The following is a 27,566-nucleotide window of genomic DNA, read 5'->3' on the forward strand; positions in this document are numbered from 1 at the left end:
TTAACTGTTGTAGTTGGAGCTCATTTTGAACAATGAGCTAACTAATGATTACTTTCATAATGGTTTAATGTGCTGACTATTTTCTACATTAATAGATGAAGGTCTGGTTTGTTCAAACTCTCAAAATAGTAGGACATGCTGTCATAATTACGTCATAAGTGACACCTTTACAATGTTAAAGCTGTTAGATAAATGTAGTGATGTAAAAACTAAAATATTCAAGATAGTGTAGTGGAAAAAAAATGTTACTAAAACAAAATCTCTTGTTTTGGACTAACAGTAATGATTCAAGAAATAGTAGATAAATAAATACACACACATCTGATTTGTTGTGGATGCAACACAACAAATGGTGCTCTTACCTGTGATGCCTCCTCCAAACATTATAACCAGACTATCATTCAAACTATAAGTAACAGTTCTGTACTTGACTTTAGACAAACAATTCAAAAGACAAAATCAACACAATTTATTGAAAGACCAATCTTTATTTTACGGTGCCTCTCCTTTTGTTTGTATTATTAAACCCTGTCAATCTAAAAAACTGAGCAACTCAACAGTTAACTTTATATTTCTTATTGTCCAAAGCATCTATTACACTATTTGTTCCCCTCTCATATTCACAGGATGGATGATTAGAGACTTTGGGGGAGACCTCAGCTTTATGAACGTCCTGTCTGTTGGTTTGGCCAGAGAGGGCTGAGGGTCTTTCCCTGCGAGGAGGACCTGCGGGGTATACTACGAAGCAGGATTTTCGCTTAGCCGGCTAAATTCAGGGAAAACTCTGGGTTTCCGGTCCTACGAAGCTGGTTCTCTTTTTAGCAAGCTAGATCTCCATGGTAACTTATGCTTAGCGGCTAACCTGGTCGGGACCAGGTTAGGTTGCAGGCTAAGAGCTCAACTCAGTGAAAGCACTGCCTGCTGACCAATCAGAGCTAAGTGTGCGGAGTTTAAAGCGATCAAGTCATATTACAGGAGAAAGGAAATACAGAAAAGCTGCCGTTGCAGGAAAGACGGCCGGCAGAAATCACCGACTGTGTGAACGTGAACATTAATAGAATATCACCTCCATCTTCAGAGCAATCTGACTATTATAACATTAGCGTTAAGAAAGCTTACTTAAATATCTGCCACAACATAAGTAACCGGATCAGAGTAACATTAAGTACAGTCCGCGGCATATCACTTCATAGTATATATATATATATATATATATATATATATCATATATCTCCTTATCTGAGTCAGCTGAGCCATATCTGGCCTTGCAACACTCACAGTGTCACATACTGTATGCAGAAGTATTATTTTAAGCAACACATTAAGTTGAGGAAACACTCGAGTCAAATGTAATTGAAGTCAGATCGTGTCTTAGACGGGGCAGTGATATCATAAACTTGTTAATGTACGCATTCAAACACTTGTTCTGTTGCCAGCTGTATTCACCTTGCAGGTGCAGCTCTGTGGCTTTTATCCTGGATAAAGTGTTTAAGTCATGGATGTTTAAAGTTTAACTTCTTCATATGTCTAATATTATCGTTGACTTTTCATTCAGGAAGTATGACGCTGCGCTGTCAGTGCGCTTCTCCATGTTTGTGATCGGTCGAATGCTCCAAATACCACCCCTTTCATGTGAACGCGCACCTAACTAGATAGGACACGGCTGGCTTGAGCGATTCACTTGATAACCCGCGTCGTAGTACCGTTTAGCGAGAGCGCGTATGTTTTGGATTAGGCCAACCGGCTAACTCAAACATATCCATGTTAGGTTGAACCAGCTTCGTAGTACAGGCCCCCGGCCTGAGGGAGGAGGACCTGCACCTACAGAACTTAGCCCATGCTGGACATAGCTGTTACCACCTGCACAGGCCTAGCCTGTCACTTTATTTGACAAAATGTGTTTACTTAATCAATTAACAGATTAACATTTAGCGTAACTTATGTATATTATTTCATTTTTATTTAAAAAAAAATTGTGATGGTTCATGCTTGATAACTTTTAGTTCACATTTCAATAAATTGTATTTGCATTTGCACTCCTTTTGTCCGTTATTCTTACTGAAAATGTTAAGTTATACATTCACATCTGACTGAAGATTGCCACCATTTATTTGGGTATATCCAGTCTCTGATAGTGTTACGTTATTATGAGAGTGCTCCGTTTGATTCTGAAATTGTATATATTTATATAAATATATACATAGGCTATGTGTGTGTATATGTCCGCATCTGTAGCCTGTTATTGTCTCATACCGCACTGTGAATGAATCAAAGTAAATATATAAGTGGTCATGAACACATCTGTCCATCAGACAGAGGGCTGCTGTGCCTCCTGTCATCATTAATGGACGTCTCTTTAAGATGACCGCTCAGGAGAGGAGTTCTCATTTCTCTAACCGCCTGCTGCTTCCCCTCCTCTCTCCTCGGTTCTCCTCCTCTCTCCTCGGTTCCCCTCCTTGGCTCCTCCGCTCGCATCTCCTGTGGGCGGGACTAAGTCTCGAGGAGGGCAATAAGTGAAATGAGAAAGGGCCTAAGTGTCTCTTAGTGAATGTCCTGTACTGCTCTTAAATCTCATCATATCAGCTATTCCTTTCCCTCTTGGATGTTCTTCTGGACCCTCAGAGAAAGAGAACATGGTGAAGCAGTCCTGTCTCTCAGGCCTGTCCTTTCCTTTCCTAACAGAAATATCAAAAAACATATTATTGCAGAGCAAGTGTGTTATTTAAGAAAGAGGTGTTTTTGTTTGTTCGGGGGCTATAAATATAATGATTTTTTTATTTTAATGTGTTTTTTTAAATCCAACAGTGTACTACAAAAATAATCAGATTATGAATAAACCGTTCTAAATTCATCAACATTGAAATAAATGTATTATTAAAATACTATTTAACTGTTATCAAAACTTAGTGCAACTGTAGAAGCTTGCTCTGTCCGGTTGTCTCACTGAAAGACAAAGGGTCGCAGTTCTCACTATGTTCAATAATATTTGCCTTAAATACATTGAAATGTGAAAGTTGAACAAAAAAGTGATGTTGCTTGGTAAAATGTAAATGTAACCTTTAGCTAAGAAAGTGCACTCAACATCACTGATGTGTAGGTGATTGTTACGTGCCGTAGTGTGTGTGGTCGTGTGTGTGTGTGTGTTTTCCTCTCTCTCCCTCTGATTGTCCCCAGGTGCAGCCTCTCCCCAGGTGATCCTAATTAACAATCAGGGCTTCCATATAGGACCGGAGGAGGACGGCAGTGAGGTCCCTTCTTTCTCTCCTTCTCGTCTGGCTGCATGTGTGGAGCCTGTCTCGGTGTGCGACCCAGCATAGTTGTGTGTTGTTTATTGTACGTTTGTTTTGTAATTTGGCTGGTGAGCCGCCTTACTTATTGACGGATTAAAACCTCACTTCAACTCCTTCCGCATTCAGTTTCCTCTCCTTTTTCTCTCGTCTGGCCATCTTGTATGTCGCTACTTCCCTTGGTACCCCTAGCTCTACAAGGGAACGTAACATGGGGGCTCGTCCGGGATCTTTGAGACAAAGAGTGAGTATTTGGTTGTTGGTTAGTGTTGATATTGTGTTTGGTGGTGAGCAGTAGTGTATATAAGTGTAGGATTGGCTGTGAAATTATTTACTGTTGAACAGCTTCCTCAGTTTAGACAGGGGAGTGTCTAGCTGGACTGAATCAGTCCTTCCTTCAGGCACTCATTTTTTATTTTCGGGGTAATCCTGGGTGGGGATTTATTCCCTGTTGGGGGCAGGCGATTCAGGGTTTCGGCCGCTGATGTTTGCCTTTAAAGTCGCCTCGAGCCCGGCACGCTCCAGAAGATAGTTAGGTAAAGTTTGGTAGGCAGGATCTGGGGAAGTTTGTAAATAAATAAATAATAATATTTGTAAGTAGCCGTTGCTAAAGATGGCTTTTGTGTTGGAGCAGTTTGTGGCCAGTCCTACTGTGGGTCAGCTAGACGGGTGCATGAAGGTTGATTTGCGGTTAGTTGCTGACCATTATCATGTTTCTGTCTCCTCGGCTCTGGTAAAAAGTGAACTCAAGGCTACTTTGATAGCTGGACTAGTTGAACAGGGGGTTTTGAGGCGGCCTGTTTTAGTGGAATCTCCTGGCACGGTGGTTCAGAGTGCTACGAAACAGGCAAACATTTTCACCACACCTCAGTTTGACTCGTTTTCGGCAGGATCCTCACCTACGGGGTCTAAAGTAGATGCCAGGGTAAAAGTACGTATGGCTCGTCTCCAGTGTGAGAGGGAGGAGCGTGAGCGAGAGTTTCAGCTCAGGAGGGAGCTGGAGTTCAGGAAGTTGGAGGCAGACACTGCTGTCCGGATGCGTCAGCTCGAGCTCCAAGCAGCTGTGGTGGGTGATTCTGCAGTTACACCTTCAGGTTCTGCTGCTGTTTTTGATGTTGGTAGCAACATTCAGCTGGTCCCTGTCTTTCGTGAGTCGGAAGTGGAGATTTTCTTTGGTGCATTTGAGCGCATTGCTGCTGCTCTGCGCTGGCCAGAAGACGTGTGGGCCATACTTGTACAGTGCAAGCTAGTCGGCAAGGCTCAGGAGGCTTGCTCTTCTCTTTCTGTCGAGGATAGTTTGGAGTATGACAAGGTGAAAGGTGCTATTCTCAGGGCATACGAGCTTGTGCCTGAGGCCTACAGGCAGCGTTTTCGCGGCATGAAGAAAGCTGCTGGCCAAACATACGTGGACTTCGCGAGGGAGAAGAAAGTCCTCTTTGACAGGTGGTGTAGAGCATGTAAAGCGGATGACATCGCTTCAGTATGTGAGCTGATGCTGTTAGAGGAGTTCAAAAACTGTGTACCGGAGCATACGGTAGTCTACCTGAATGAGCAGAAAGTGACTACCCTTCAGCAGGCTGCCACTCTGGCAGACGAGTCTGCACTGATACACAGGAGCGGTTTTTTTCAGCGGGATCCTCCTCAGCTAGACACTTATCGGAGAGCTCCTGATAATTATGTTCCCTGTGCCAGTGTTCCATTGTTAGGTCCCAGGATAGACAGAGCGTGTTATTTTTGTCTTGACCCAGGTCATATGATAGCAGCTTGGAAGCGAAAGCAGGCCACCACTATGGCGGATGAGGAAGGGCACAGTGGTGTTTTGGCTCAGAGCGATTCTCTTCATCGTTTTGGTTTCCGGAAAGCTCGTAACAGGCGTGCCACACATGCTCATTCTGCTTCTCTTCCAGGACCCAAGAAAAAGAGATTGTGTTTCTTTTGTCTTGATCCTGGTCATCTAGAGGCAGAGTGTGTAGCTCGGAAGGAGCAGGTGGCAGCTGCTCTGGAAAAGCCAAAAGACCGGCACCCGGTTGCAATGCGACAGAGTGGTGAGTTGCAGTTAAGTTCTGCATCCGTCTGTGACAGTGCTGTGCGTGTGGGTGTTTCTGTCTCTGAAGCGGTGGGTGTGGACCTAGCTCAGAGCGATGTGGATCTGTGTTCAGTGAGTGGTGTGTGTGTTGTGTGTGTTCCATGTGTTGCTCCGGTGTTGGCTGCTGGTGAGCAGTATAAGGTGTGTTTTATGGGGGAAAGTGTTACGTGCCGTAGTGTGTGTGTGTTTTCCTCTCTCTCCCTCTGATTGTCCCCAGGTGCAGCCTCTCCCCAGGTGATCCTAATTAACAATCAGGGCTTCCATATAGGACCGGAGGAGGACTGCAGTGAGGCCCCTTCTTTCTCTCCTTCTCGTCTGGCTGCATGTGTGCAGCCTGTCTCGGTGTGCGACCCAGCATAGTTGTGTGTTTATTGTACGTTTGTTTTGTAATTTGGCTGGTGAGCCGCCTTACTTATTGACGGATTAAAACCTCACTTAAACTCCTTCCGCATTCAGTTTCCTCTCCTTTTTCTCTCGTCCGGCCATCTTGTATGTCGCTACTTCCCTTGGTACCCCTAGCTCTACAAGGGAACGTAACAGTGATCTAGTATTCAGTCATGTTTAATGGCATGTATATCAGTGTATTGGAGTCATTACTTTATGCATTCTTTGTAAAGTATGAAAAAGGTGTACCTTGGAATCCGTGCTGAAGTTCTCTGCTGCTAGGAGTCCAGATCTGTCTCTCCTCCTCTGGTCCAGCCTGTCTGGATCACCTTAAGGACACTTTGAACAAACAGATGTAAAGTTACATGTGTGGGTTACAGACTTCTTTACATGCAAACTACTTTTTATCTTCTTTTAAAAACTGGTCATAATCTTATTGTTATACTTAAGAAATTGCTGGATATCACAGTCCTCATACTGTATCAGTTTGATTGAGTATTGTGTAGGTCTTTTTTATTTTATTGTTACTTTGGATGAGTTTTTCATGAGTCAGTCAAATTAATTTGTTTTCATATGCCATATTCATATGCATCACACACACGTAAGGGTAAGACACAAACCTATTGAACAAATGCAATGGATAAGCTTAATTTTCACTGAAGTCACACATAACGTCATATCTAGTATTTAAACAAATAATTTCCTTGTCACTAAAGCATTGACTACGCCAGTGGTTCCCAAACTTGTTGTGCCCAAGGCACACCAAAGGACAAGTACAAATCTCAAGGCACACCTATTGTGTAAAATAGCCCTTATAACACGTTATCACTCATATCATGTAAAATATCTGTACATTTGCATAATTATTTACTAATGCCAAATAAAATGTGACGAAGACAACTATATTACTCATGAAATATTTATTAACGAAATATTTCAGAAATTAATTTGAAACGTTATCAAATTAGGCTTCATCAAAGCAGCAACACACTCATTTAAACCAGACAGGTCACAACATTAAAAATGAGACAAGGGAAATTCAGCACAGAGAACTGTCAATGCAAGGAAGCTGCATTGTCCATGGTCCTGAACTACAAATTATAAATGTAACATTTCAGCAGAGATGGGGTCGTTACTAAAAAAAAAGTAATACATTACATATTACTTTTTTAAAAAGTAATACATTACATATTACTTTTTTAAAAAGTAATACATTACATATTACTTTTTTAAAAAGTAATACATTACATATTACTTTTTAAAAAAGTAATACATTACATATTACTTTTTAAAAAAGTAATACATTACATATTACTTTTTTAAAAAGTAATACATTACATATTACTTTTTTAAAAAGTAATACATTACATATTACTTTTTTAAAAAGTAATACATTACATATTACTTTTTTAAAAAGTAATACATTACATATTACTTTTTTAAAAAGTAATATATTACACTACTTCGTTACACTCTACATAAAGTAATTCGTTACTTTACTCGCAGGGCCGGCCCGCCCCTCCCTGCAGGCAGATCACGCAGACTGCTAAACTTCCAAATGTTCTCTTTAGTTCAGTTTCCATTGTCGCATAAGACTGATCCAGATCCTGAATGTTTTCCTATCTGACCGTGGCTGTTCTCTGTCTCCTGCTATCTGTATATTTTGCGCAGTCTATCTCTGCTCACTCTGTTGCGTCGGTGTGTTCTCCTGCGTGTTGTTGTACGAACTGCGCATGCGTGAGTGGCAATAACTCTCCTTACCAGCAGGCAGCGGTAGTGTGTATTCGTCATTCAAAACAGGCAACAACCGGAAGACAGAGAAGAAGAACAGACTGTGATATAAACAAACAACAAATGGCGTGTGCGGTAGCTCCACCATAGCATGTGTTCTTTGCAGGTGCTTGTTGAGGTTTGACGTGGTGTTTCCAGCAGTGGATAACAGCTTCTGGCCTGGACACAGTTTGCACCTCACCGGCACATTCCTGTCTATTCTTCGGATGAACTCAAAATAATGGGCCTCGAGACACAGCCTTGTTTATGCAGCACTGCACGTGGAGATGTGGACGCGCAAATCGCGCAGATTACGTACATATAAACCTACAAAGTACTGATATAGTAAATTAAAAAATAATTATTTTTGTGTAGTTGTATAGTGCAATAATAAGGTATGGTTGTCACAAAATCCCACGGCACACACGGACTTGCCTCACGGCACACCAGTGTGCCGCGGCACACCGTTTGGGAACCACTGGACTACGCTATTCATCATCCTTAAATGCAGGCATTAAGTTACATGTTCTGTTCTACAGCCACATAAGGCTGTTTCTCAAGTGTGAGGATAACACAATTAAAAGAGGCATTGGTAATAATAATATTAAAAACAATGTTTGTGTCGTTCGTCGGATAGGCGGTTAGCTGCAATAAATAACTCCAGTTCAACAAACCATATTACAATATCTAATGGATATATTTTAAAGATACACACATTTGATTGTGAGGTTGATTTAATATACACTAAGCCTCTCTTCAACAATACGTTGACGTTAGCTAGTCTATTGTATGCTATATAGTAGAGCATAGCGAATTTAAACGAACCTTAACAATGCATACATTAACTTAACTATCTAACGTACAAGGATGACCTTATTTTAGCAACCTCGCACAGAAGCCTTTTGGTATACAGTAGCATCCCACTTAATGTTATACACTCTTGGATGCTACGCATAGCATCGTTAGCACAGATGGAGCTACGATTGCTCAAATGCTAACCCAATTCTAAACATTCATTAAAGTTAGCTTAATAAAAACACCAGTAATATAACATAAGTACTTTATGTACTTTATGCAGGGTTGACTTACCGAATAAACTGCATTCACGGTCGGTCTATTTTAACCGCAGATAAATCCTATATTTGCATGACGAATAGTCCACCAGGAGCCAACACAACAAACACGGCCGAGTTCAAGTAGTGTTCTCCTCATGAGCTGAGCCGCTGTAGCATCACGGAGCCAATGGAGCTAACGGAGCTAGCAGTGAGACAGAGGAGCCAGGAGAAGCAGTCCTGTTGTCATGAAGGGGGAATCTAACTATATACAGAATATGTTGTTGTGGATCCAGGCTAGAAACATGTTCATTTTCTTTTGTTAAGTTGGACATTTTAACATAGGGTCTACGGGAATTGCTCCCATATGCATCCGACGTCGCCTACAGTTTGCAGCATTGAGCTTCACAGCACTGTCCCCCAGAACTCGGGTTGATTGCATTCGGGCTCGATTGCTTATCCTGTCTGAGTAGCCCGGATGATGCTGCATCGCAATTTTTGACATAGATATATATAAACACTAGATGGCTCACACGCGCTGCTGGCCAATGGAGACCGACGTTGCCACTTGGCCGCCATCTTGCTACAGGCAGTGCTCTCATTCATAACATTATGGTTTACTATTTAAATAACCATAGCTTGCTCAATTTTCAACCGATTTTCAAACGGTTTGGTTTTTTATAAACATCAAAGATGTAGTTATGATACTGCATACTTATAATCATGGACTTTCATATGAAAATAACATTAATCAGATAAAGCAATAGCTATACACACACACAAGGTATTTATATTAAATATTTGCCGGTGTATATATTTCCATTTATTTTATTATATTGTCAATATTTAAAATAAATTATAAATAAATTATAAAATTAAAATACATTTATATTTTATATATAAAATCGGTCTCATGTTACCACTCTGTAAACCAAGAGTTGTTAATTGAGCAATGCCTTAGCTTGAAGAACAGGGACACAACTAATGACAATAGCATATGTTGGTATATTATTTAGATATTCACACCTTTATCAGAAGAACCAAACCAACATAAAATGTGCTCACAGACAGGCCAGTTCTGTCTAATTTATCACAATTATTTTTGACATGAGATCTTCATATCATCCTAGTTTTGTATTTAGTTTCTAGATTTGTAAACAAATCCAGAACCTTTGAAATATGTTATTGAAAAAAGACCAAGAATAATATAAACTGTACCATATGTCCCTGTAGTCCATGTGTGGTTTGTCTTGACTCACCCCGGCTGATATATCACAAAATCCACTGTTTAAATTGTTCCCTATATTGCCCCTATGCCCCTGTAAGGTGTCCTTGGGTGTTATGAAAGGCGGCCCCCCAACATAAATGTATTATTATTATTAAGAAGAACAACTTGGTGTGGTGTGGAGGGGATGTAGGAAGCAGGAGCAGGTGGGGAGAGATGGGGCTTCAAGGTTCAAGGTTATTTGTTTTAAATGTGTCTTGCACACAATAAAATAAAATACAGTATACCACAAAACCAATAAGACACACAGTGACACATGGCACACTAACAATCAATCATCGTCCAGCCTCAGCTTTGGTATTCTTTCACAACCATGTTATGGGTTTATTAGACTGAGCAAACATAAACATATGTGGTGATGATCCCACGGGTTCTTGTTTGCAGACAGCGGCGATTGGAGCATCCGTAGGCTGCACAAAAGTCCGGCATAGTCAGGTACTTCTGTAAACACAAAGCCAGCAAATTCCTGTATCATAATGCAAGATGTTTTTAACAAGCCAAACCACTTGGAATAAATCATGTGTAACTTAAGTTATGTTGAAAAGAAAGAGCAGTTCTGCCTCTCCCACTGGTGTAAAGTTGCTGGGTGAACTTTGTAATACTAGGTCTCACTGACAGCCTCTTGTTATTAGCCAGCTAATAAATACAACCACATACACAAAGAAAAGCTGCAATTTCAACATGTCCAAGCATCCTGTATCATAGCCATGCTAATAATGTTTATAATAAACCAAACCGTTTGTAAATCAGTCAAGATTTCAGCGAGTTAAGAGTATTTTTGTGCCGATCACTCACCTGACAACAGCTACCATAACGCGAATCAGAGTAACTGTTGACTGTAGCAAGATGGCGGCCAGTCAGCTACGCTGGAAAATCTCCCATGAGCCATCTAGTGTTTATATTATCTATGATTTTTGACGTCGAATTTTATACACCGAATTTTTTTACATCGAATTTTAAACACCGAAATATTTGACGTCGAATTTTTTTCACTTGAATTTTTGGGATCTGAATTTCAACATTTTTATTTCACATAGGTAAATTCGGAGCAAAAAACATTCAGATACATGATTTTCAAAGTAATTATTTTCAATGCTATAAATTCGGTGTCTGATAAAATTCAAATACTTCTGTCTCTTGTTTGCTTCCATACTATAATCTCCAGCATACTTGGAATTCCACCGAGGCTGCGTCCTTGGTTTGGGGGAAATTTTGAGGCTGCACATGGGTAGACTTCGGGTCCTTAAAATCCCCACAATGCTTTGCGCACGGACCAATTTCAAAAACCCTTACAAGAATGGCTGAACAGACGGCACACATTTAAATGTAAGTATGTAGTGGTGTAGAACATGTGTTGGTAAATATGTTACTTTGTTACATTTGTTTGTTATCACCAAAAATGTGTTCCGTTTAAGTAAAGCAAGTTCATAATTAGATAGACATCGTGAGGTATTTATTTTCGGTACAGTTTATGTTGACACCGTTAGAGAGAGTGGCACACTTGTTAGTCCCATTCTTCTTCGTTTTCGAAGCCGCTTTGGAAGTAAACTGGCTTCGTTTCTGAGGGAAGTGACTTGGAAGTACGCGACTACCAAGCCAGCATCCTCGCGATTGAGAAACGGCCACAATCTCGAGGATTCTGGCTTCCAAGCCAATATTTCAAGGATGCTACGTCATCGAGTGCCGCCGAGGGACTGTTCCAATCTCCAGCATACTTGGAATTCCACCGAGGCCTCGTCCTTGGTTCGGGGGAAATTTCGAGACTTCGCGTCCTTAAAATCCCCACAATGCATTGCGCACGGACCAATTTCAAAAACCCTTGCGGAGAATGGCTGAACCGACGCAGCACACATTTAAATGTAAGTATGTAGTGGCGTAGAACATGTGTTGCTAAATAATATGTTACTTTGTTACATTTGTTATCACCAAAAATGTGTTCCGTGAAAGTAAAGCAAGTTCATAATTAGATAGACATCGTGAGGTATTTATTTTCGGTACAGTTTATGTTGAAACCGTTAGAGAGTGGTACACTTGTTAGCCTGTTCCATTCTTCTTCGTTTTCCAAAGCCGTGGCTTGGAAGCATACTTGCTTCGTTTCTGAAGGAAGTGACTTGGAAGTACGCGACTACCAAGCCAGTATCCTCGAGATTGAGAAACGGCCCGGGAGTTGATGCTGTGGCGGGGAAGCATGAACAACAGTAAAGAGCTCTGTCCTCTGTCCCTTGCTTAATTAATGTCTTTTTACTAATACACAAGAGTAAAATAATGCATGTTTTTTCTGCTTTCTTTTTCAGAGCGATACAAATAATTGTTACCATAAGTTCTTAATAAAACGGACACTGTTGGAGTCAGTCCTAGTTTGACTGCTACCAACAATAAAATGAAGTACTTTTACTGTGTACTTTTTGGGTAATACTCTCAAATTCTCCTCCTGAGAACAAAATCATGCCACTTCTGCTAAACCCAATCTGTCAGAAATGATCACACTCCTGTAACCAATCATGCTTCAGACTGAGGTTAGGACCGCCCACCTCATTAGCATACGGACACAGAAATAAATGTAGAAATATATTAAAGATATATAATAACGTGTGTTCCGTTTTATTTTCACATGTATTCCTGTATTTCTTCATACTTATGTCATGTTCCGTCCTCCATAACCATAAGTGACAGTTCTCACATGAAAAACAAGAAACGGCACATTTATTCTCTTATTTGTTCAAATTTATTAGATATTCTGTTATGTTCCATTGTCTAGACCTGTCACAGCCTGAAAGCTGTACAAAAAAGAAAAGGAACTAATTGTATTACATTCACTACTAATTCCCCTGAATGTTGCCTTATCAGAAAAGAGAAAATTGAGTACATTGTGAATCTTTGTCTTTCAAAAACATAACAAAAAAAAAAAAAAAAACAGTAGATTTTGCAAGTGCTTATTCATGATTACAATAGAGAAAACTGTATTTTGGACTCCATTTGTTCCCTAAGCTTTTATCCCTCCCCTCAGTCATACCCTGGCTGGCATCACTGGTAATGCTACAAAACTGTACATCACTCAGCCTATTCTAGTCTACCAGGCGCCTCCCGTCATCATCAAACTCGGTAAGGCTTTTCACTCCTCGTTTGTAAACCGAGGTCCAGCCAAATCCAGTTTGATTCGGAGGAGAGCTGCCCTTTTAAAAGATTTCCCTTCTTGTCTAATGCAGTTCAAGAGCTTCTCAAAAGCACTGATGTCCTGATCAAACACAGAGAACAACAGAGACAAAAGAAAGGAAAACGTAAAGAATAAAAAATGAAAAGAAAGTGTTGAGCATGCAGATCCAATTCTGAAGTTGTTTTAAATCTCTCCTTGTCTTTTGATGATATAATGGCTCCATGTCATGCTTGTACAGGTGTGAAACAAGTCAGTTGTCCTGCAGTTCAGAAACATCACTTCTGTCTCCTAGCTGTCCATTCACAAGCATGGATGAGGTACGGTTAAACATGGTGTGAGCAACAACACGCAGACCGTTTACTTTACACACACTGCCCACAGAGCTGACATTACCTGCTCTGACAACATCATAACTTACTTTAAGTTAGCAGTATTGAATGATAGACCTGACACCGCTGAGAAGCTGTGAATAATCCATTCAAGTCTTTATGTATGTACAGTTTGTCCATTTCTATAATGGGCCTATTATAAAGTACACTTATAACTCTCTGTTCACCTGTCCAACAAACACAACGCACAGATAGGCTAGACACTCAGACCTGATCGAATAAACTAAGTCTCAATCACAGCTGTATATCTGCACTAAGCTACATCATGATCAAAAACATCACAAATATTTTACCTAGAGCCCAAACAGGATCTGCATTACTCTCAAGTTAAAGACTGCAAAAGTGAGCTCTTGCTGTGATTGAATCAATCCAAACCGTAGCGATGCAGGAAAGAGCGCAGTATAATGATCGTGGCTCGTACTATAACCCAACACTGATCTAAACTGTAAGAGTAAAGTGTTTTTAACCTTTTCCGAGGCAATTCCCTCCTTAACCGATGAGAGAAGATCCGACTGACCTCAAACCTTTGAGTATTTTCAAACTTGTGAAAATAAAATCTATACAAGCAAAATGCTCATCAACCCACAACAAACAAAAACGATCTGCCTGATTTGCTCTGTTAGGGGAGAGAGGAAACTGTAGTTTGAGAACGATATAAAAAAAAAAAAAATACCTTGATTCATGCACACAGTCACAAACTCTCATCCTCATTTGTTTTAGTTTTAAAAAGCATTGCGGAGGCTTTTGGTGCCGTCCAGTTAAAGCCCTAGCCAAGGAGCAAGGACATGCAGCGACAGCATGAGGCAGGTTCAACAGGCTGGTGGAGGAGTGAGAGCTCAGCTGTGAGCCGAGAACACGCAGAAGCCTGGATATTAAATCTGAACATTATTCATCTCAAGAGTGACAGTCCTTTAAGAGCGAAGGCAGCTGATAACACTTACAAGCACACAGGTGTATTGTACAGACTCTCTCTCTAATCAACACAAACAATCCACTTGAGCGCAGCTGCATTGCAGCGACTAAACACATGCAATGACAGTGCAGCGAGGAGTTGCTGTTGTACACATGCACTTGTGACTGAGGAGGAGGAGGGCTGGTGTGCATGTGTGGGGAAAACCATAGCAGAGAATTATCCATCATGCATGACATTTGCTTTGAACCATAAACGCCTTGAAATGAAAACTAAAAAACAAAGAAAAACATCAGAATTCCCAACTACTGCCAGATAGAGGGTTCAGTAAGACATGGAGGAGATCTAGACACATTTAACCAGGACAAGCATATAGACGATACTGAGGGGAGAGACGAGGATTAAAGTAGAGACAGACAATTATAATACGAGGGTAGGTCGGGGATAAATGGTCCAATACCTGCTAAATCATCTTTAACAATTTGTGTGGGAACCTGTATACCTAAAAACAACATTCTAAATTATTTAAAAGGCTTGACTTTCTGAGTCACGGTGTACACACCTGAATAAAAACAAAGCCCATTGTAATAATCAACTAACAATTACATATCAGGCAATTTACGTTCTGTGCAAAGAGTTTTTTTTTTCTTTTTATATGTATGCAAAACCATGTTTTCTGTTGTGAACAGGAGGCTTGTGATTGGGGTAGAATCTGTACAGTACTGTTAACCAATCTTTTCAAACCCCCCAATGAATCATGTGAGACAGGAAAAAAAGAGGCGACGTCAGGGCCACTTCCTCATCGTGGTGGACGTGTCTCTGATGACATCATCATGACAGGGTTTGGTTGATTTGCCTCATTCGTCATGAGCAGCACTGGTGCCTCGAATCGGACCTGTTTTACGCAGCTGGGAGACAGAGAGAGAAGTTTGGCTTTACTTTGGGTGAAAGGACGAAAGAGATGGTAAATGTGGTTGCAATAAGACGTGCACATGCAGGGAATCAGCCAACACTTAAAAACAAACAGAACATCAGGAGATAAACAAATTGAAAAAAGTGATGAAGCTGCAAGAGTGTTAAAATGACAAATGTGATTGATGAAAAGCAGGCAAAAGGACAGTGACTGGAATGAGATGAAGAAAGATTAGAATGGGAAGATAAGACGGGGATTAGAAAACATCAAGCAAACTGGACAGTACTTAAAAACAAGTCAGTTAGACAGCAGACACACATAGAACGTCTAATAAAGACTGAATTGTTTCATCTTGAAAGTACGGAGAGAATGACTTTCACCTAAACTATGTGTTGATCAATTATTGAAATACTAGGAAAAATGGATTGTGTCTGACCTTATGAGATGAGGAATGGCCTGTTACTGTATGATCTGTATTTCTATCAGTATAAAGTGTTAGAAAACGCAGGTGACAAACTGCTTTGTTGAATTTCTATGCTCGAAAATATAAACAAAAATAAATGATTAGACAGAAGGATTAGGAAATGGGCGGAGAATGATCCATGCAGCGCCACCACCCTCCTGTGATGAGACTTACTCAGCCTGCCTCTAGTGTTTGACCTACAGCAGCGGGCCTCTACTCGTCTGTTGCAGAGGTGCCTCGCACATCTCCCTTCTGACGCATCTAAAGTGAAATTCAGGAGTAAGGGGGTTAAATCAGGAAGATTAGGTGTGTCGCGTCGCCTCCAGCAGTCTGCTCCAAACACAACAATTGATTGATGTGTGAGTTCATTGACATTAAGAATATCTTTAAACATGTCAAATATTAATGAAGGTCTACTGAATCCTGCATTATTTTCACCTGCTTTCAAATTCAAGAAGTACAGTGGATAGTTGGAAATGTAATTACCTCCTCAAGCTCTTTTTGGGTCTCTTCCTCCATCCGCCTGATGTCCTCCATGGTCAAACCCACCCACCTGTCAATCCAGCAGAACAGCTGGCGGTGGAAGTTGGTGAAAATACGCTTTTCTTGCTGTGGAAGGACAAAGAAAGGTTCAAATGTAAAACAACTGCACACCACCAAAAGTGGATTAGAGGCAAATGACAGGTCGGACTGAAGTGGGGGCTCCTGCTTCCTGCCTTCAGTCTGTGTTGGAGACTTTGAATGTTTTTCTATTTAAATAATTGTACAAGGTTAACGTTCCTTTACCCTTGCCTGTCTCATCTCTTCCCTGCACTGATCCATGCTTTACTCAGTTAAACTCTCTCTCCAATTTTAAGAAACACTGAAAAAGCCATGTCTCCCTCTGCTGTTCAAAACAGAAACAACACTTCATTGGTACATTTCAATCTCGTCAAAGACTATGCACCAATTATTCATTGAAAAACACGATATGGCAAAGATATATTACCCTGTGGATGAAGTTTTCCACTTTGGTCTGAAGACCCCACCATTTGAACTTGACAGTGACCAGTTTGTACGCACACATGTAAGGACAATCTGTCTTCAGCTCATTCTGTAGAAGCAGGGGAAAAAGCACATTTCATTCATCTGAAATGTTACCAAGGACAGACAGAGAACATCATGATGTCCAGCAGTAAGTGTTTTATATGTCCTGTTCTCTGGAACTCAGGTACCTTCCATTCAGGGCCGAGGGGTCCTCTGCCCGTCTTGGCGGAGTGGAAAAGGGTAGGATCTTCTTCTGGCTTATAGTCCTGATAAGGGAACAGAGGGCAACAACACATTAAGATAAAGAAACAGAGTGTGCAGATAGACAGCCTTTGTTTAAGGGTCACGTCACCATCATCAGACTTGTTCCTGTTTGTTGAAGCCAGCATGCTCAGAACCATAAGGGTCAAGTACAGACTACACATACTCTTTTTTACACGGGGAAAGTCAAACATCCAAATCAACAAACACAAACACATATTTATGTTCAAGGGGACTTAAGGTGTTAAAACCTCGTAGTTCTTAAGACACATTTATAATTTAAAAACAGATTTCATCACCTGAACTATTGTTACAAAGCTCAAAACCAGGCTGTTTTCAGTAAACCTACATTTGCAGGGATTTTTCGCCTGTCCTAAAATCCTTAAAATGTCTGCATCTACTGCATGGGATAATCTACCACCTGATTTTAAACTACAACACATGGTAACACTGAGTGGGTCTATGTATAGATATATTTATATGAATACAGATCTAAAAAAGTCCAGGCAGTTATTGTGGATATTTTAAACTTGTCTGTAAATACTGTAAAGATGTACAATGAGAGTAATCAATAATAAACTGGTGAAAGCAAGCAGCGTTGTCTTGTTGGTTATTTATTTGAAGCTTCAAAGTCGTATAGGTCTGTGTAGAAATACTTTTAAATAATACTTTAATCTGTGCTTTTATGTTAATTGTTGAAACTCAGGTATTTCTTGTAGTAGACATCTTTAATCTCAGTTGGATTAACAGGTTTAACTACTTGCTAGTTTTAATCAAAGCAAATTCAGTTGAGTCCTATTCGGTGCAGGACTACTAACGAATCAGCATCTACAACATTGTATTTGTACTCCCCCACACCAAAGCTCGTGGCTCTCTGCTGTTTTAATCCACTAGGCCCCTGGAAACGAGTGCAGAAACCTGGAGCAGATGGACATTCAGATTACGCCTCAGCCTCAACCTGATCCACTTAAGTCATTACTGTTCATGTGCTGGTGTAAGAAACACTGTGTCCCACCAGGATGAAAATGGCTTAATGCTTCCTTTAAGATTGTAAACCACAGGCGACATGACAGTCTAGGTAGACAGTACTGACGACAGGAGACCATAATGAACTGGTGAAAGGTTTTAAAAGAAGGTTCACAGTGTAATATATCAGTGGTCTCACGCCATTTACCAAAATACTTTTAATATCTCTTATATCCATTTGACAGCAAATCAAATGACTGATAAGCTGTCACAGTGCATTTCCTTGTGCTTTATAAATGCAGTCCAACTGTATAGTCGTGCCATTTCAACAATACAATACAACTTTGCATTAAGACATTTTCCTTCTGAATGGTCAGAAATGATGCCACATAAAAGATACATTAATAGATAATGCACACCCTAGAGCTGTTCCAAAGACAGTCAATATTGAATCAGCTGCTGAGGTATATGATAGCAACAATAGGCATTGTACTGGTCACTGTTGAAAAGCTTCTACAGTGCATTACAGACAGTCACTGATTACATGTAAATGGCTATTTATTCAAGTCTTAATGGTTGGATTTCCAGCTGAGGGAGACAGCTGTCCGCAAGAAGAAATGATAGACTTTACATTTTTCACGAAACTGACAATGAGTGGAGTGACAAGCAAGTGCAGAATCCAGGCAGGAAATTGATTGGAGTATCCATTATCGCCAATTCAAGTGAATGCTCCCCCCCAGTCGATCTCAAGAACATTTCGTTTTTTATGATAAACATGATGAGTGAGATATATTGCAAACAACCATATGGCCATAAATGAATAAAGTGACTGCATGTCTCTCATTCTGTATGACCACACTCTTCCTCAGGGTGGACACACCGTGCTGTATATCAGTTACCAACACCTGATTCACTTGCTGTGTGCTCTTAGTTTGTGTTCATCTATGTTTAGTGGTATGAAAAAAAGGCCTTTTAGGAACACCAGTATAAAACAGAAAACCTCACCCCTGGGGCCACTTCTTCTTTGCTGGCAATATCTATTGGAGACACCTCCACCGTCCTCCATGTTGGCTCGTCCAGGTCATGGACCTAAAACAAAGAGAAACATGTACAGCTCAGCTCAGCACACAAGGGACACTTTGTTCCCTTCAGGAGGTCAGTGTGGAGTGAACATCTAATGACATTCAAAACCACAGCAGTGTATTGGAACTTCAACTCTTCTTCTGCAACTTTATGAAGATGTTTTTTTCTTCTTATGTGGGAATCCACCCGTTTCACCCTTTGAAGCTTGTGTTGCATCCTCTGGGGCTTCAGAGGGGAATCAGGGAGTTTGGGAGAATAATCAATATATGCGTTTGGACTTGGAGACTTAAATGTATAACAGAAAGCCTGCATTATAAACTGGGCACACACTCTTTTTAAAGGGCTGTTAATCAAACAGGGATGGTCCAATGAAACATGCTCTTGTGTTGTATTATGGGAAATGTAGGATGCAGTGTTCCAGACTGTGACTTATACCAGGGTCTGAAGGTCAGGACATATTAGCCTCTGCTGCTGTTCATTTTTAATCTTCTCCTGACTTGAAAGAGTGCAACACCAAAATAAGAACCCTTTTAACACCAACATGCCTCCACACCGTTGACCCTGGTCACTTACATTTTCTATTGTTCCCATGTCAGGTTTGTGCCACGTCTCGATCTTTATCATGAAGTCGTCCTTCATGTACTCGTTCTGAAAAGCAGACACATTTTTATCAAGGGGGATAAAGAGAACTTGGCCTTTAGTTTTTAAAAGTACCACTGGTAAACTGAATGAAGTGCAGCTGGCTTCAAGGGGCCAGGACAAAAGAGCACACCGTAAAATGAGGATTCTGCTATTGTGCTTAAACCCTGCAGCTAAATCCAATCAACCAATCGGTTACACTGAAACATCACTAGTGATGCTGCTCGGCTCAGATCTATTTTAAAGCCCTCGTAACAGTGTAAGCTGGCAGGTAATGTACAGCAACAGGGATCAGTGTCAGCAGTATGTGTGATACCACCCCCCAGGAGATAGGGGAAGCTCCTGGGGGGAGAGTCAATCTGAACACTTTTAGCCGCAAAGTAAAAAGAATTATCAACTTCCGACATGCAGACTATTGTAGCTTATTAGCCAGGTAACAGCCTCTACCGTTATATCATTCCCTGTGGGGATAAAAACTTCTCACAAAAGAAATCAATGGCAAAAAGAAAAACATTTTTGTTAGTAAGGATCCCTTTTAGAACTGTTTACCCCCTCTTTAAAAACTCTTTATTTAATGAAATGATGTACAATCCTGAGAACAAAACACCCGTAGTAGTAAATAATAGAGAAAATAGGAGGAAGCTCATAGAAATGTTGTTTATTAATATTCTTGTCGGGCTAGCTGGGGAGCTAACCACAAAACTGCTAGTCAGCTCTGTGAGGAGACTTTCAGAAACATGAACTTCAGAGAGTAACAAGTTTGAGAAACAACTCACCGTCACAACTGCAAAGCGGGAGGGGAAGAAAAGGGAATTAAAAAAAGCATCAGTATCAACAATCTGGATTCAATTGATAAGAAAACGTTCAACTAAGAGAAAAACAACTGTATTGCATTCATAAAATGTGCTTTGAAGGTTTTGCTTTAACAATAACATTTTCGTCATCCAGCACCCTATTGTGAAATAACATGAAGTATGAAATGATTCATTCATCGACGTGAACTTACTTGTGCGACAGTACGGGTAGGCGTTCCAGGCCTTTTCGTGAAAAACTAATGCTCCCTCTGGTGCAATCATCTTCACATAACCTGGGACTTTACTGCAGTGGGAGGGAAAGAGCGTCAGAAAGGCAACTCTGTGATCCTTTCAAGAGGAAGCAAACATCCAGGGTGATTGTGTTTATCTGCAGGTTGGTTTGAACTTTCCTCTTGAAACATGGAGAACATCAAGCAGGAATAAACTCAAAGGAAACTCTTCTGGCATAATAATAACACATTACATTTATATAGCGCTTTTCCTGGTGCTCAAAGCGCTTGAGCAGAGTAGTCATCACTACCTAATGTCTGCCTCCCACAACAGCTATACCTGTAAATGGCAATAGTCCTTTCTCTGTGATCTAAACAAACACGTCCAGATAGAGGAAACAATCACGTTCTGATGCCAGCGCTTTGTTTTATTTACCTTTTTGGTGGCGTTGAGGCTGCAGATGTTTCCCTGTCTCTCCATCCTCATCACTGAGCCACTTATTGCATCCACTAAGTACCACTGCTGCATGCAAAAAGCCTACACCTTTAGCCTAACACAAACCTGTGTAGCCATCACTGTAAGGCGGTCAAACTACTGTATCCACCCTATGATTGGCTAAGGGTTATTTAAATATTTTCTCTTTTTAAAAAGTCGGGCAATGTTTAACCTTAGACAATTCAGTTTGAAAGACTTGCCTCTTTAGATGGTATATTTTGTGTGTGTATTGTCCCTTCTCCCCATCCTTCTCATAAGGTTCGTTCTTCAGCACCTCGATGCCTTCTCCTCCTCCCGTCTCATTCTTGCTGGCCTCAGCCACAGAGAACAGCTGCCCTACTTGATACTGTGAGAAATAGGAAGAGAGAGAAAAAAGACACTGAAGACTGAATATACAGCATTAAAGTGCAGGGACGATTATTGCTGAAACAGGCAAAGACTGAGCGTGTCCCTGAAGCCAAGGCAGGTGCTTTGAGGATATTTACCGCTCTCATCCACTAGATGCTGCACAGAAAAATCTTATACTGCATCAACACCTAAAGCCCTGACTACTCTCTTTAATTCTATTGTATATAAGGCTCTAAATGAGGTATGTTGGAGTGTGTTTATCAGCCTCTGAATTGTGGTGTTTGCTTCTTAACTGTCCTATAATCCTGTTATGAGGTAGCTGAGCCGTAAAGGTTTCACAACACCCTTTTATTAACTTGCGGCTGACCTCACAAAAGCTACATGCATGTTTACTCTTAAGTATATCAAAAAGACCTCCAAAATAACTTCTGCGGCTGATATCATTTATTTTATGTTGCTGTACTAATTCTCTAGAAAACCCATTAAGAGCAAACTAAATGTGGCTGGCAGTTTAAATGAGGAATCACATGTTTTTCCAATTTAGAAAATGCTGTGAAATAGGGCCAATTAAAAGTATCGTGTCACTAGATATCGCACTGGGGTCTGGGCTCACTGAACCAATCTAGTTTTGAGGGCTTAAAGAGCACAATTGCAACCAAAAAATATAATTTCAAGCACAAAAAAAGGATTCCTAATAAGAGAAATATAATAGAGATTGTAGTTTTAAAGTCTGAGCTCACACTCCAGTCCAGCTCTCTCTGTGCAAACACCAACACCAGCCTGTCACACCAATACCAGTGCTCTCTAACAAAGGCTATTTTGTCTCGATATGTGCCGAAAGCCTGAGTGGAAGAGACTTCTGTGTACAGGAGAAAATAAATACAGAAATATGACTATTCCAACATGGTGTGTCTGTGATACACAGTATGATGGGCAAGGTTCGCTGGAAAGAAAACATGTCTTTAAGTATCAAAGATGGTATGGATGTAATGATTACTCACCTCTTCCACAGAGACTGGCAACACTACACGGCTGAGAAAGTGGAAACAAGGGAGGAGTGGGGCAGGAAATGGAGAGAGAAACAAGTTAAAATACTGGGGTAAAATACTGCAGAAGATGTACAAATGTTAAGGGTTTGAAAACAGTCCATAGTCGATTCTGGGCAGAAGTAAGTGGTGCTTTCTTTCACTCAAAGTGAAATATTTTGATTTTTTTAGTCTTAATATGACCAGCAATGATTGAGCACAAATACACAAATATCCCAATATGTTTATGTATAAATAGCACTGACTGAACTTACAAAAACATGGAGCAGTAAATAAACATTACTCTGCTCTGACCATCTTTGGGGGAAAATGAACTGGCCCTCAGCCTGAATGTTGAAACTCAGCTTTGGCTCAAAAGGTCTTTCATCTGCACACAGCTATAACGCAATAATAACTACGAGGTAAAGGTTGAACACAATTTAGGTCAAACATAAATTGGTGAACAAGGGTATTCTAAAACCTTAACATTATCTGCATCATTTATAAAAACTGTTTTATCAGGATAATTCATTAGGATTTCTGCCAACTACCCATTTGTACTACATGTTGTATATAAAAGTGTTACTGCATGACATTGGGACATACTGGATTGTCGTACTTTTATTTAGTTTTTTTGGTGGTGACAATAAACGTTATACTGTGTGTCCAGTCATGTAATAAGAACACAAGATGCTGAACCAATAACATGAGGTAATTCACATTTAAAGTAACAAAAAGACAAGGATAGAGCAGCTGCTCAAAAAGAGGCATAACAAAGGATCAATTATACATAGCTGATATTTGGCTATGGCAGCTTATTTGAACATGAAACAATCACTAATTCCTCTAGTTTCCTGCCCTCCAAGAAAGCCCCTCCCCCTCTCATAATTCCTATCAATGAGGTGCAGGGACGAGCAGATTCAGCACCCCACCCGTAAACATGAAGTGATTGATAAGTTTAGCTTGAGGCGGTTTACAAGCTGACAACAATCAGACAGCTAAAAGAGGATCCCCTGAACAACAATACTCGTGAAAAAACCTTGCAGCTAAAACCTTGCATCAACAGAAATACATCTGCAACTTTAATGATATATAGATTTATTGTTTGGGGGGGTTTTTCTAGCAAAAATTACGTTTTACGTTGTAAGGGAATACCTATTAGTTTAGGTGTGTTGGTTATAGTTGAGCTTTCTTCCCAAAAACCAAATACAACCACCACATTAGATATATGTGTGTTATACTTCATAATACATGTATGATCCATCATCATGTATCTACATTTTAAAGACACATCCAGAATCTGTGCTCCGACAGTCATGCATCCTTAGAAACAATGTTGCACAACTGGAAAAACAAAGGCAGAGTGCAGCAGGGTTTTTTTGTGCTCATACTGCTGGTGTGTGGCTTTTGTAACAGAGAGAAATTAACAAGTTGGCTCTGGCAAAAACGTAAATAGCATCCACTGCATTAGATGTTGAAGTAAACGGATCAATAATGGGACCCTGACACTCCCAGAGGGCTTTTCAATCCAGTGCAATGAAGAGCAGAAAGCTTTCACTGGATCATATCCACTGTTTCACAATCAGTTTTGTTGTATTTGCTTATAAAGGGAAGGACCTTTAATCAAAACAAAACGTGCTTTGCTGAACATGAGATAAAAAGTGACTGACAAACACAATAGTGAGATAAGAAAAATCTGGGGGCCTACAATCTGCTCAAACCCCCAACTGCTGAAAATGACACCACAAAGTGTCCCTTCTCTGCAGCGCACAGGTGAGTTAATGATTCATTGGTCATTGATTATTCTCCGTTAAGAAATGGATTGTGTTGTGCTAGGCAAACATAAACATGCATTATAATTATAATCGGAACATTTGTTTCCTTGGTAGTCGATGCATTCATTTCATACACATTGACTGTGTTTACACTGACTAACATTCACTTTGTTATACAGAGTACCCGCAGCCATACTTGCCAACCTTGAGACCTCAGAAATCGGGAGCATTTCAAAACCACGCAGGGGGTGGGAGGGGTGCATCACCGGAGCTGTATTAGATTAACAGTAACATGCTTAATGTAGTTGTAAGTGCACTGTCTTGATGGAGCGTATGTGTGGGCTGGACCTGTATTTTTACAGGAAATTAGTGAGCAGAGGGTCGAGTTGTCGATTCTTGTTCTGTTTTCCACAACCTCTCAGACTTTCAGTTGCGCGCGCTACTAAAGAAACGCGCTACCATGGAAACCAAACAATGGTGTAGCTGTATTAAAGTCCGAGTGGAAACAGTCCTGAGTAAATCTGAAATATGACCCCGGGAGGAAACCGGGAGAGGGCAATGAAATCGGGAGTCTCCCGCGAAAATCGGGAGGTTTGGCAAGTATGCCCGCAGCAGAGAGAGGATTGGACTGGAAATAGCTTTCTTGGATTATCAAGGGCACAACTATTCGACAAAAGCTGACCAGTCACAGCTCAAGAGGTCTTGTAGTCCAGGTAAGCTGTTGTTATGTAATATCCCGTCAAGTCCTCTATGTGCCTTTGCAGACTTTACTGGTACTGTGCAGCTTAGACACAGAGGGGGGGGGATCAACCTTTGTGACGTTTGAATATTTAACCGTTTCACTTTTCATTCATGTGACTAATAGAACTACTACACCATCCATGTAATGCTTCTAGGGGTGAATTGGTCAATCAACAAATCAGCTTGTTTGTGTCATTTGTCATTGCAAGCATATTGTTTTTGTGTTAAGATTGTTGCAGAGACAAAACAATTAATTTCATTAACTTATAATGGACAATATTTAGACAAAACATGTATTTGAGAAAACATTTGCAGATTCAATTATAACAAATATAAGTGTTGGTGCAACCAAGGTAATTACAAATCATTTAATTTAAAACTAAAGAAATCTGCAAGCTAATGCACCTTCATGTAAAGTGTAATGTGTGTCTGTCGATCATGACCAAAGTTGAGTTTTACAACAGTGATAACAGCTCACTCTTACTGTACATACTTGTGTAAGTTGTGCAAGATAAGCATGCCTGAATTGGACATACTGTTCATTTGTTTCTACAGCAATTCAAATGTATTTCTCAGCAGCTTTTCTTTTTAAGTGTTGAAGATACTGATTTAGGGATTAGGACAATGTGTAGATAATAGATATGGTCCACAAAATCCTTCTAAGATAGCAGTAAAACACAACCAGAAAAATAACCATGGTGATCTGACCGAGCTCTCTCCCAGATGCCTTATTCACTTACATATTAGTGCAGAAAGAAAAGAGAATTGACAGTGACGCTAAAATTGAAATGTACTTTTCTCTTAATGAGCTCATCAAAATGTAGGTCTACACATTTTCTTCAATTAAGGCTCCCTTTAAACAAGATGCCTCCTATACACTGATCATTGTTTTAGAATCACAATATTTATAAACAACCATAACAGCTATAAAACATAACAACATGAGTTGATAGGAACATCTGTTTGCTTAAGGATTATATTTTGCATAGAATAATCAAATATATTGTTCCATTGTCATACATTTGATTAGAAAGCATAATGTGGGCAAACTATACTACAGTATTATATATGTATAAATCCATATCTCCTGACCAATAACATTTTTACTTTAATTATTATGTCGTGTAAGTTTTAAATACTCTACAATTGCGTTAATACAAATGCAATACAGGTTATTTTTGTATTATTGTTATTCCACAGAAACACACCATGTTGGTTGTATCCAACCTTTAACACATGTTTTTTTAGCCTAGTATGCAATAATAATTCAATTTTAAAATAAGAAGAAAATGTGGTAGATTTAAGCAGATGTGTCCAAGGCTACTTGAACAAACAAGGCTACAACAGGTACCGTTATCTGGAGCGGATATTGGTTAGCCACATAGCAGAAGCTAATAAGCTTTGCTGAAACGAAAGTGGATGAAAAGGACCCCCTCAATACCAATACGACAAATGTATGGGCTCAAATTTGGTGATTAATTGCGTTAGAGATGTTGCTTGGTAAGTATTAGCCGCCCATTTAAAAGGCTAACTCTGTAATGCTAGCGCCAACAAAGTAACAGCAAAGTAACCTCAAGCTATCTTGAAGGGTACAACTGCTATGTGAAATTAGCAAATACTGGACGAAAATACCTGCTAACTCTTTGTTAACGATATGATTGAATGTAATACACCAACATGGCAGTTAGATATAGGTTTATAAATGAACTTGTTGTCAAAAATGCTTATGCTAGCAGCTAGCCGGCTGCTAGGGCTAACTTAGCCAAAGCTAGCATTACGTTCATGTTAAATCCGACGGTGAAGGAACCTTAATCTGTCACTCACGGGACCAAAGCTTAACATTACGGCAATTTACACATATAACATGCTGCAAACCGGTTAGCTACCTTAATGTTGGTGACATATCCAACCCTGAAAATCATGTTGACTGACTGAATGTCTAGATTGTTTGTGTGTAGCCTTTTTATGTAACTCATTTTCACTAAGAAGCTAATTATCCCCTCCGCTGCTACAACTCAGATGCTAACGTTAGCTTGCACTAGCAACGCCTAAAAAAGACCGGTGTGTCCCGTTATCCACGTCCTGATCCACCCTGCTCAAAGCTGGCTTCTTACGGGTTACGCGACCGCAAAATCCAGCAAACGACAGACCTGAACGATACATATATATTTACTCTTCAGTAATATGCACTCGAATAGATGGAAATCAGCCTCTAAACACACCAAAAACCGTTTTTTTTTAAAAACACCTCATACTCACTATTCTTTGATGAGCACCATCTTCGTCACCCGGGCTGCGCCTGCGCACTGGGACCGGACACCAGAAAGAATTATCAACAAGTTCGTTCCGCCCTCCAGAAAAAATATGATAGGCTGAAAAATCCACACCACTGTCTCTTCGATTTACCAGAGTATGAATTAAACATGATTTCTACATATTAATTAGAAACATTTGATTTACTAAAAAATAAAATCCATTGCAATAGATAG

The 27,566-nt window shown here is 40.2% G+C and overlaps 1 protein-coding gene and 1 long non-coding RNA gene across 2 annotated transcripts; both read right to left on the bottom strand.

Moving 5' to 3' along the window:
• Positions 1-1,987: 1,987 nt before the first annotated feature.
• LOC139434861 (uncharacterized) lies at positions 1,988-7,653 on the bottom strand. The gene is made up of 3 exons (XR_011644164.1): positions 7,253-7,653; positions 6,007-6,096; positions 1,988-2,675 (listed from the first exon to the last, which is right to left on the bottom strand). It is a non-coding gene; the product is annotated as an uncharacterized lncRNA (long non-coding RNA).
• A 5,093-nt stretch (positions 7,654-12,746) lies between these two features.
• On the bottom strand, positions 12,747-27,400 carry pitpnb (phosphatidylinositol transfer protein, beta). Its single transcript, XM_034095635.2, has 12 exons — positions 27,337-27,400; positions 22,538-22,568; positions 21,389-21,534; positions 20,675-20,766; positions 20,445-20,452; positions 19,603-19,677; positions 18,952-19,035; positions 16,908-16,985; positions 16,682-16,786; positions 16,180-16,302; positions 15,868-15,954; positions 12,747-15,225 (listed from the first exon to the last, which is right to left on the bottom strand). The coding sequence occupies exons 1-11, from the start codon at positions 27,354-27,356 to the stop codon at positions 15,907-15,909; spliced, it is 810 nt and encodes a 269-aa protein (XP_033951526.1). The 5' UTR covers positions 27,357-27,400; the 3' UTR covers positions 12,747-15,225; positions 15,868-15,906.
• Positions 27,401-27,566: the final 166 nt, after the last annotated feature.

Source organism: Pseudochaenichthys georgianus, chromosome 12 (genome assembly GCF_902827115.2).
Source record: "Pseudochaenichthys georgianus chromosome 12, fPseGeo1.2, whole genome shotgun sequence".
NCBI classification, from domain to species: Eukaryota; Metazoa; Chordata; class Actinopteri; order Perciformes; family Channichthyidae; genus Pseudochaenichthys; species Pseudochaenichthys georgianus.